Genomic DNA, 12,192 nt, shown 5'->3' with positions numbered 1-12,192 from the left:
CCTAACTACTCCATAAAAAGTTTAACATTGTAAAGCAATCTGCTAATAACCTGCAGTGCAATATAAGCCAACAATGTCTTACTTACTTAACTGTGCAGGCATTGGCAGAAGTTACAGTAGCAAACGACGTGCTTAATACAAGAGCATGCACCGGCCACATCTGATGAAACCCTGTGAAGGACTGCTCTTTTCAACCTGTGCCAAACCACACATACCAAATGGATGCAGATCACTTAGCCATTCAAATAAACCACCACTATGTGAACAAGCCTCTGTAAAGCTGCTCACTGCATGTATACCCATCTGCAGCTGATTTCAAGTGTTCTTAGTCTACTTCAGTGTTTCTCAACCTTTTTTCAGTCAAGGCACCCTTTACAATTCCACACAATTTCCAGGCACCCAATTCTAAAATTTAAATTAACAAAATGAATAGTTTTACATAATGCAGCAACACATATGCATAGGACACCCAACATCAGCAGAGATGTATTCTTCCAAAGCAAACACTTTTGCACACTGGTACTGACTAGTATTACAATGTTTCTCTTCTCCCTCAGTTTTTCTCTCTCACTCAGCTAATGTAACCCCAGTTCTGATGGAGAGGGTCAGGGGAGGGGCAAACAAAGGTGTTGTGCCGATGCCCAACGTACTCCTTGTCACGGTTTGTTAGTACACCGGTGGCTAGAAGGTTGTAATGTGCACTATGAAAACTTGTGGCTTTATATAACTAATAGGCTGGCTTGATCCACCTGCTGGCTTGTACACAATTTTTAGGCAGTTGCTAGGCATTTTGCCAAGGCATCCCTGAAGGCACCCTGGTTGAAAAAGGTTGGTCTACTTTTAGGATATGTAAATATCCCACTCAATCACCACACCTAGAAACAATAGTGTAACAAAATAGAAGAAGAAGGGTTGATAAGTACATTATAAAATTAGGCAATAGCTGTATCTTCTTTAACAATAGCCAACCACATTGCTTTTCATGTACACCTACATGGACCTAAAGCCAATGCCATATTGCTGTGTGCGCCACTAAGCTCACAAATTCTAACACTATAGAAAATGAAGACCTTACTGCAATAGGAATCTCCAGTACTGCAAATTACATTTCTTTTGCAGAAAAGAAGAAGAGTCAAAATGCCAATTTCAGGTTAGGTCTTTTTGTGGAAGCAGACAGAGGTGTAAAAATGGTGAAGTTTAAAGTAGATGGGCTTGAAGACTAAACACGAAGCCTAATTACAATTAAGATTAATTTAGCAATTAAAAACAATACATTTGTGGTTTTTGTTTATTACCACTTTAAGTGTAAACCAGATTTATATATCAACCAAATGTATGCGTGAGTTAAATCAAAGCAGATAAAGTTAGGACAGCAGCCAGTAAAATTCTTTAATTTATGGTGCTATATAGTTACATGCAAGAAGACGAGAAGGCGAACATAAAATGAGATTATGTATCGGTTACTTGTTTACTTGGTGTCAGCTGACAACCTCTGCAAAATCAGTACAACTTCTAGGCTCATGGTAAAGTCAATTTTAAATGTCAATTTTAAATTTTAAATTTGCTATCAAATTTAGAGAATTTTGTTAATACATAAGCTACAAAGGTCTTTTAAAGGAAGCCTCTAAAGAAGACAAAAAACATTGCCAGTAACCATCTACTAGAGGGTTGATTTACTAAAGGCAAATAACCTGTTCACATTGCAAGATAATTTTCCTTAGCTTAGTGAATGTGGTTAAAACTCCCTTTGCAAAGAATACCCAATCACATGCAAGGTACATTTAAATATTTTTGCTTGCACAGGATTGGATGATGGAAATTAGCAGAGCTTCACCTCATTTTTTAAGCTACGAGAAAACACCCTTGCAAAGTGAACAACCCATTTGCCTTCAGTAAATCCAACTTCATACAGTATACTATGTAAAGCATAGAATAGAGTCTACTGATCAGTTTATACAGAAGGTAATACCAACTGATTCTACAAAGGTAACATTTTGTACAAAGGTAAAAAAACAAAAAAAAAAACAAAAAACCACATTACCTAATATAATTTCAGGTAATCAAATTTGATGTTTGTCATTTTACTCATATTTGCAACAAGTATACGTGCAGTCTACACTTTAGTTAAATTCTAGTCAAAGTCTGTACATGCTTAAGCTAGCCAATGGTTTGTCATACAATATACAGTATATTTATTTACATGGCCTAGAACATCCCACATCAAGAGGGTATAAAGCACCTGCTAGTGTTGAGCTGCCCTGCATTTCTGCACGTAGACTCCAGCCTATATTAATCCTAAGTATACACTGTTAAGTAATTAAATCTGTGTGTGTGTGTGTATTCGAGGAACGCGACCCTTCTTAGGGACAGCCTTCTGTCAACAGATTACTTGGAAGACTTATTCCAGCTAGTGACCCTCGAAATAAGTAGACTAGGGTCCAAAGACAGGTGGCATGGATTTGATGTTGGAGGAATTAACCTCAAAGTGTACCTGCCACACAGACTCGGCCAAAATCCTGGTTTTATTTGCTTGATGAAGGATTTAGAGAAAGCCGTCTATCAAATCACTAGGTGCCAATTATGCTGCTGTGGTGCCTCAGTGATACCTCTACTGCCTGATGAATTGGTATGCTGAATATCTTTTACAATGACTCACTTAAAACCAGAAACTCAATATTAAAGTGGTTCTACTAAAGCCTTAAGGCTTTTTACCCTAATGCATTCTATCCCCCCAGCCCACTGCCCCCCCCCCTTTCCTTATACTTACCTGAGCCTGATCCAGCGATGTGCACGAGAGCAGCACTTCTTACCATCAGGGAGTGGAGGGCAAAGCCAAGCCATCAGGCCTGTGTCAATGGATGCAGACAGGGTGGCTTGGGAGCGAGCCCGCATGAGTGTCCCCATAGAAAGCAGCTTTTTATGGGGGCATTTGCCGAAGAGGAGGAGCCTGGATTGCTGATCGGGGGACCCCAGTAGAGGAGGATTGGGGCTACTTTGAGCAAAACCCTTGCACAGAGCAGGTAAGTATAACATGTTTATTATTTTATTTTATTTTAAAAAATCTGAAGGGCTCATTTTACTTTAACATGACTACTTACACCTAGGCCCATGCCTAAATGTCTGTGTTGGTCATGGCAACCAGTCAATGTTAACTGTGCACGGAAGGCTAAATTGTATTGGTTGCTTTAGGCAATAGAGTTCTCCCTTTAAAGTGTATTTTTAGGCAAAAACCTTTTTATATTTTTGGACAGAGTGGGGAAAAGGTGAAACCCTCTATTCATTTTTTATTGTCATTCACCCTATATTTGTACTTGTGGCTGTTGCCCCAGAGAAAAAGTGATTGGAAAGCCAACATTTTCCAGTTGTTCCCAAAAACAAGGATGTCAAAGTCTTATAACGAGGAAAAAAAGGGCAATTACTCCCATTTTGAGAGGTTTCCACTAATTTCCTGTTTCTTCAAAGGTATCCAAAGGTTTAAAAAAGATATCCAAAGGCTATACATAGACTTAAATCACCTTAATATGTATAGTCTCCCAAAACTGCACATTGGAGTGCGCCAAGAACAAGAACTCTATATGAATGGGGACCTTGGCTTGTGGGCTCCGTGAGGGTAGAGACCAATGTGAGTGTGCAATGTACAGGGATATGGACAATTGCAGACACTCACTCGGGTTGAACTGGATGGACTGGTGTCTTTATTCAACCTTACTAACTATGAAACTCCTCAGACTGACCTGTTTGGCATAGTGGCCAGAGAAAGCTCCAGTAACTGGAATTAAATTTTCATTCCACCCATGACCCAACAGACTTCGGTGTTGGCAAAATAACAAAAAGACTTCCTTTAGACTGCATGGATGACACTGTCCACATAACACCTGAGAGAGAGAGACATTTATCCAACAATGTGATGGATAACATGCAGTTGTAATAAAAAAAGAAAAAAAAAAACATGTATTTTCTAGACCAGAACGGTGTTTGTCTGCCCTAGGCTGTAGCTGAGGAATTTATCAAGTGATTGTGTCAAAGTTTCTACAACACCTGAAGACAAGTGAATCTGAATCCTTCATGGTTTTCGTAACATTTTCCACCATGTTGACTTTTTGTCTCTGATAACCTTTTTTATGTGCAGAGGTAGGTTACATTTAAAGTGTATCGTGTTAAGTATACCATTAATCAGATCCTCTGTCAATAATAAATCCTGTGCATCTTTTTTTGGGTAACGTTCATTTTTAGCAGCAAGTCCTTGGTGATCCTGCCAATTCAATTGCTGGAGCATTCTGACCACGCTAAGCACAAAAGCGGATCCATGCTGGTTTGGTCAGTTTGCGTCCACTGGCTTCCAACCCAAGCTTTAGGATGTCGTGCTGACACACACGGTGTGCCTGATGATTCCGCGGTCAGTATAGATAATAACCCCAAATACAGCCCTGCTTGATTGACAGCACCTGCTATCACGGGTCTTACTGTCAATACATCAGCTGAACACCGTGTGGCTTGCAGCAGCCCTGATCAACACAAAGTAGAAAGACTACAAAATTATTTTCCCACCTGATGTAAATGGGATCTACTTCCAATTTTCCAGTGCATAAACATGCAGGCTTCAGCATACGTGTTTATGTAATGTATGTTAGGTTACCTACATATCTGACCATCGTCAAATGTCTACATGGGTAACTTTACTGTTGAAGCGTAAAATGCGAGAAGTAACATACTGTGGTCGATTTACTAAAACTGGAAAGTGCAAAATCTGGTGTAGCAACCAATCAGCGTTTAACTGCAGCATGTTCAATAAAGCTTTGACAACAAAATAAATAAACAAATAAATAAACTGGAAGGTGATTGGTTTCTATGCAGAGCTGCACCAAATTTTGCACTCTCCAGTTTTAGTAAATCAACCCCACCGTCTAAAGCCTTCTTATGAGCACCATGTTGGTATTAAGGGGATGGTGACATGGGCTGCTTTATTAACCTTTTTAAAGATTAAACATTTACAGACATTAAAGGATTTCTATGTTCCTGTCATGCCAAACTGTGCTAAATGGAAATGCATGGTGTATTCGGGAGAACATGCATACTTTGTGAAATAGGATACCAGTCATTGTAATCCTAATGCTTGTACAAACCGCTGTCCTTTGGATATTGTCAAATTAAACTTTGCTTCCCCAAGCCAGCAACATAAAGGGAAAGTAGTATTAATTTACCGTCCATAGGCAAAACGTCTGTCCTTGTGATGGTCTCCAAAGGTGTCCCACAGCCTTAACGAAACACTCACTTCATCGACCACATCCCGGGAGCGCTCGAGGACCTAAATGAAAGCCATAAATACAAGAAATGCAGGTTTACTGCTGCAACAACCTCCACTTTTCTAATAATCCTGCAGCATGTGCACTATTTAAGGTGACATCACAGAATCTTTGCTGAAATGCACTATGCTTGGACTACTAATGAACTATTCATTCTATGTCTGCAGTTTCTTCTATATATTAGCAAGCTGAGATTAAAGGGCCTCTTAATCTAAAATACAGCAACGCTGCAAGGAAACCTGGAATACTCATTAACATGCTTTAAACATTTCAGAATTTACAATGCATAGCTCAGATAAATGCTGTATAGTAAGCATAACTTTCTTACAGTAAACCACCCTTTTTTGTCATCGATTCTTTAAGGTTATAAAACAGTAACTCTATATGGTGACTGAATGACAGTGGAAGAACAGCAAACATAGGAGGCCAATGCTGAAACATTAAGACCCCTTTCACACTGGGGCGTTTTTCAAGCGTTTTTCAAGGGATTTAGCGTTAAAAAAAGCGCATGTAAAGCACTTGAAAGAAGCCTCATCTGCAGTCCCAATGTGAAAGCCCAAGTGCTTTAAGAGCCCTTTCACAATGTCAGCACCCGAAAAACGCTCGTAAATCGCCGCTTAAACTAGCAGCGCTTTACCAGCGTTTTTCGAGCATTATTGGGGCGCTTTTAACCCCTGCTAGTGGCCAAATAAAGGGTTAAAAGCGCCCACAAAACGCTGCTGCCAATAGCTTTGTTTAGGCGTTTTACAGGCGCTTCCCATTGATTTCAATAGGAAGGGGCGCTTTAGGAGCGTTGTATTCACCGCTCCAAAAGCGCTGCAAAGAAGCTGCTTGCAGGACTTTTTTTGACGCTTTGCCAGCGCAGCGCCTCAGTGTGAAAGCACTCGGGCTTTTACATTGGGATTGCAGTTGCAGCTTCTTTCAGGCGCTTTTTTTAACACTAAAGCGCCCGAAAAATGCCCCAGTGTGAAAGGGATCTCGGTGTGAAAGCACTCGGGCTTTTACATTGGGATTGCAGTTGCAGCTTCTTTCAGGCGCTTTTTTTAACGCTAAAGCGCATGAAAAACACCTGAAAAACGCCCCAGTGTGAAAGGGGTCTTAGAGGCAGAGAGATCCATACTAACCAATCAGATTTCAGCTTTTTTTTTTTTGCTTTGAAACAAGGATTCGGATTAGTTGCTGATACTGCACCTTCTGCATTATTCTCTTACCCCTTTCAGTAAAATCAAAGTGGCTCAAATAGCTGCTACTGTAACTGTCCACTAATGTGTCAGTGGAGGGCAAATAGACTGTTCATTTTGCAAAAGATGTTGTACTTTGCGAGTGAATTTTCCCCAGAGCTTAAAAAGTGGAACTTCACTCTCAATCAACATTGACCATTATTATTCCTTATGCGGCTAGCATTAGTAAATTGATAGAAAGTATATTAAACTTTATTTTACATTTCTTCACTTATTTCCTAGTTTGCAGGTCTAGGCAAATGATGCTATACATCCTAGGAGTCTTCAGGAGGGGTTTTCTCAGCTAAGCACACCCTCCTAATGTACCCATCAGGGCTGATTCATTAAAACTAGAGAAAAGAAAATGTGCACTAAATGCTTGCTTCCCTTTTCCATAGAATTGGTTACTAGTGGCAACAACACGTGGAGTTTTTTTTTTTTTTTACCAAATTGACCATGTGATATTTTTGTGCTACTATACTTGTGGTTGTATATACATTATTACCAGTTTTTTCCTTCAATTCCAAGCTTGTCTTCTAAGGGCTTATGCATTTGCCAAAATATAATGTACAATATTAGAAAATGCAAATATGTATGTACAATTGTACAGTTCTGTAGTATATATACTACTGCATGCATGCATACATAAATACATACATAAGTACATTTTCAAAATTTTAACAATGTAATCTTAATACCTAAATCAAAATGTTATATTAATATATTTAATAATTAATAATAGTTAAATACTTTAATAATTAAAATGTATTTATTTGTAATATTTTGCTACCCTAAAAATCACTGAGGGGCTGCATGAACAACTATTATTTTTGTAAAGGTAAACATTAAAGACAGAGCCAGCAGGTGAATGATCTGTCCCTGGAAGGTTATAGATGTAACAGGGCGAACTAGAGAAGTGATAAAGCCATTTGCCAAGACAACAAATCTGTGTTCATTTTAAGAACTCTATCAGATTAAGGGGGAATTAAAAGAAATATCCTTAACTGGGTGTTTGTGGCAAATACAAAGTTACTGGACTGGTGAGAAACATGCTGTTGAAGTTGAATGATATTCAATTGCAGCAAAGCAAACAGAAGTAAAGGATCAGAATTAAATTTAGGAGTTCAGTCTGTTATTCAGTTTGAACTAACAAAATAAAATCTGAACAGGATATGAGTATAGCCTCGTACACACTACTAGCTCTGGGTTGAACGAAAAAAACAACAACAGTTTAGGTCGGAGCTGATGTACTAACAACCTGCTGTTAGTACAGCTATCTCCTCTGCTGTGCTATTGTGTTCTGTTCTGACACTCCGGTCAGTGCTCTCAGCCATTGACTGAAAGCGCAGACCAGGAACCGGTTCAGCAGACCTTTTTTTCGGTCCTGACGCTTCAACAGAAGCCGGCCGAAGGACCTGCTTCTGATGGACCGATTGCCATACACACGGGCTGAATGTCAGAGGGATTCTACTGAACTGGCCAATGGTGCCCGACATTCGGCTCATGTGTACTAGGCTTAAGGATGAGAGATATGCAATTAGAGGATTTAAAAGGCAAGGGGAGATCAAGACAAAGCCAATATATTTCTTCTATCAAGCATTCCCTATATATCAAAACATCAAAAGATATGTGTATGGGTGGCCATACAAGTAACAATCTGATCGAACGATACAGCATATGCCGCGTACACACGAGCGGACTGTATGGCGTACTTAGTCCGTCAAAACACATTTCAGCGGACAATCCGCTCGTGTGTGGGCTTCAGCTGACTTTTTCAGCGTGCAGTCCGGCGTACTAAGAATTTCGGATTTTTCGAAATTCTGTCCGTCGTACTTTGGTTTCAGCGAACAATCCACTCGTCAGTAGGCTAGTTCGACGGACTAAGAATGGCGCATGCTCAGAAAGGATTTACACGGCAGAAGGGTGCTTTGCTGTGTATTGGACTTCCTATTTCTAGTCCCGTCGTACGTGCTGTACACGTCATCGCGCAAGCTTTCGACGGACTGTTTGTGCATCCGTGTGTGGTCAAGTCCGTTCAGTCGAAAGTACGACGGACTGTCCGTCGGATTGTATGACGAACTAAGTACGCCATACAGTCCGCCCGTGTGTACGTGGCAATAGAATCTATGAATCATCAAATTGGCACATACTGTTTTAAGCAAAACCAAATGATTTAATTGAAATTATTTTTATAAATCTGCAAGTAAAATCCAATTTTAGGGAAGTGGATGTGATCGATAAGTGTATAGCACATCAAACAATCCTTTCGATTATATTTTAGAGCGGACAGTAAATCTAAATTGACAAAACCCTCATATATAAAACCGTTCAGTATACGGCCACCATATTTTGGAAGCCCTCCTAGCCCTCTTCCATTAAATTGTATTTTAAATGTAACTGTCCCCTATACTGTAAGTGTTGACAAGTTATTGGCATGATATTTCCCATATAATGATAATGTTAAAGATCTATGGATACCAAGCAGTTTGACAAGCAACTACTACATAGTTCAAAGAAATTTTAAGCATGCCAGAGAATTTCTGTAACTGTATTTTTTAACTTGAACTAATCACCAAAACATTGCTTGATTTAGAATATTATGGAAAATTTGGGTTTCACGAAACAGCTAGGAAATCTATTTAGCACAAGAAATCTTAAAGTGTGTAGCAAGACTTACCTCTTGGCAGACCCGGTACTGATCAATTGCCCATACTGTAGGTACATGGGTGGCCAGGAGTTGGTACTGCGTTAAGGTGGTGTTGCATGCCCTTGCGCAGATGAGCCGTGTCTTTCCCACAGCATTGTCTCCCACGACCACACACTTTATGGTTTCCACATTGGGCCGTTCGTAGTCCATATCAGTGTCCATTTATACAGGCCTGAGAAGGAAAATTGTGACGAGTTACTACAAAGCATTCAGTCATCAAGTAATGAACAGAATAAGCATGTTCCTGCTTTTAAACTATCTGAACCGCCCACAGCTATTAGGTCAGCCTATGACAAAGTACACCTCGATGAGGTAAATATTTTGACACCCTTTGTTCTTTCTAAAAAAAAAAACTGTCACATCAGGGACATATGGAATGTGGTTTGGTTTCTTCAGTTCATCTGAATAATATAAACATATATACACATACTCATAAATCTTTTCTCCAAGCACTACGGAAACTACCTAACAATTTATGTCACTCAGATAGTAACCATTATTAACCACGTGACCTCTGGAAGGTTTTACCCCTTCACGACCAGTCCATTTTTCGCTATTCAGTACTGTGCTGGTATAACTGGCAATTGCTCGGTCAAAGGCAATACTCCTTTTGACATTCTAATCTTTATAATGTCTTTTCATGTATTTACCAATTTCTTCCCACTATTGTTGGGAAGTGCATTAAGGACTGATTCACACCATGTAGAAACCAGCATTTTTGCACCTGATCAACACCAGTCACCACAAGGCTTCATAGGAAAAAAAACAAAAAAAAAAACATTTTTTTGTGTTCCATTCGTACCACAATACTGATGTGTGGTGTGGAAAACTGCAGACATGCAATATTGGGTAGAGGTAGACCGATATGAGTTTTTCTCTGGCCGATGCCGATATTTAGAAATCATGGCGGCCGATGGCCGATATATGATGCCGATTTTTTTGGGCCGATATGTTAGGCCGATTTTTTATTTTTTTTAATCCCCCTTTATCTCATAAAATCTAACACACCTTTCCCACTGGGGCGTTTTTCAGGCGCTTTTGGGCTAAAAATAGCACCTGTAAAGTGCCTGCAAAATGGCTCCCCTGCAGTCTGTGTGAAAGACAGAGTGCTTTCACACGGAGGCGATGCGCTGGCAGATCTTAAAAAAAAAGTCCTGCAAGCAGCACGTTTGGAGTGGTGTATACCGCTCCTCCACCACTCCTGCCCATTGATATGAATGGGCATCACTGCCGAAGCGCATGCAATACGATTTGGCAGCGGTGCTTCACGGGCGCATTTAACCCCTTCCTCGGACGCTAGCTGGGTTTTATGTGCCCCACTAGTAGCCAAATAGCACCACTAAAATGATGGTAAAGAGCCGCTAAAACTTGCAGCGTTTTACCATCAATGCCTGCCCACTCCAGTGTGAAAGCAGCCTTCATGAGTGATATAGAAAATTTCTTACATTTAAACATTTATTAAACAAAACAAACCTCCAATCAGTTTACTTTTATGTATGATTTAGAAAAAAAAAAAAAAAAAAAAACACCTATATATTAAATAAAAACAGGTAGTCAAAACTTTTGGACGAAAAAAAAATTGGCTAACTTTACTGTTTTAATTTTTTTTTTAAATAGTGTATTTTTTTCCCCAAAAAATCCTCTGTGCAAATGCTGTGTGACATAAAATATTGCAACAACCGCTATTATATTCCCTAGGATCTCTGCTAAAATATATATATATAATTTTTGGGGGGTCTAAGTGATTTTCTGGCATAAAATACAAGACTTTTACTTGTAAGCAACAAGTGTCAGAAAAGATTTAGTCTTTAAATGGTTAAACTGAGAACTCTACACACAGAGATGAGTTCATTCATTCAAGTGTAAACATTGTATCTTTTTGTTCTTCTCTTGGCAGGCTGCCCAGAGAGGAGGAAAGTCGTTTCTATGACGACTCAGGCAACTTACACTGACTTCTATTACAGAAGTCATTTCCAAGTCCCGCTAAATCGGCCTTTTTATCAGCACAATCGGCCGATGCTGATTAATTAAAAAACGGCAAATATCGGCCGGCCTATATATCGGTCGACCTCTAGTATTGGGTGGTACGTAGGCCACAGCACTGCATCATGCCATGGTGCAAAGACTTCAACAAGTCTCGAAACAGTACATTGTACCCCCACCCCCCTCACCTTCCCTCAAAACAGACTTCAACATGCACGCTAAAAGAATGCAGATATTGGGAATGGGCCCTAAATGTTCAACCCGGCCAAAGCAAATATTTACGTATTTGAAGCCTACTTGACAATATCACAGACCTGATAATTATGGCTGGGATATCTTGCAGTTAACTAATGCAAGACATATTAGAAGCCCCAGGCTTTATAAGCCAATAATATTCTGTTCATTACTAAAATATCACTTCTAGGTGGGCTGACTATTCAATGGTTAAATATATTGCATGCAAAACTGCTAACTTGAAAATGAATTCCATGCATGTTAGATTTTTACACAGTTACGTTGGTCCAGCTTGGACCAATGTAACTATGAATATACCATACCTGAGCCTAGAAGCTAAAAATCACTAAAGTACACACCACTACTCCAACAATCTCCAGTAGCTTCCAAGTCTTTTGCTGAGTGGCCATCCTGATGCATTGTGAACACAGGAGGTTGGCTACTCAGCACAGAGAATTGTTTGCATTTTCTGAATAAATGCAAAGTGTTCTTTGATTGGACAAGGTGGGAAGTATGACGTCACCAACCCGCCTCTCCTCCTTGTTCAATTAGAGATTGCTTTGCATTCATTCATAATATGCAAAGCATTCTGTGAATTGCACCCAAGCTTAGTGGCTGACCTCATGTGTTTACAATGCATCAGGCCAGCAGCTCTACACAGGACCAAGAAACAAGTGGAGACCACCGGAATAGTGGTGTTTACTTCAGTGGTGTCCAGCTTCCAGGGCCACCAGCCAGGTATGAA

At 39.8% G+C, this 12,192-nt stretch overlaps 1 protein-coding gene across 4 annotated transcripts in view; it reads right to left on the bottom strand.

Annotated features, from left to right (window-relative positions):
• RHOBTB1 (Rho related BTB domain containing 1) overlaps positions 1 to 12,192 on the bottom strand; it is a 140,144-nt gene that overhangs the window by 26,272 nt on the left and 101,680 nt on the right. For all 4 annotated transcript variants that reach the window (XM_077454063.1, XM_077454064.1, XM_077454066.1 and 1 more), the window contains 2 exons: positions 9,201 to 9,402; positions 5,202 to 5,305 (listed from right to left, as the gene is read on the bottom strand). In XM_077454063.1, coding sequence (XP_077310189.1) covers positions 5,202 to 5,305; positions 9,201 to 9,392 — 296 coding nt within the window. In that variant the 5' untranslated portion in view covers positions 9,393 to 9,402. The remainder of the gene's footprint in view (positions 1 to 5,201; positions 5,306 to 9,200; positions 9,403 to 12,192) is intronic.

The sequence above is a fragment of the Lithobates pipiens genome, unplaced genomic scaffold, assembly GCF_037356315.1.
Source record: "Lithobates pipiens isolate NorthernLeopardFrog02 unplaced genomic scaffold, aLitPip1_a1.2 Scaffold_25, whole genome shotgun sequence".
NCBI lineage: Eukaryota > Metazoa > Chordata > Amphibia > Anura > Ranidae > Lithobates > Lithobates pipiens.
Note: the sequence above shows the minus strand (reverse complement) of the source record. Positions and strands in the feature narration are given on the sequence as shown.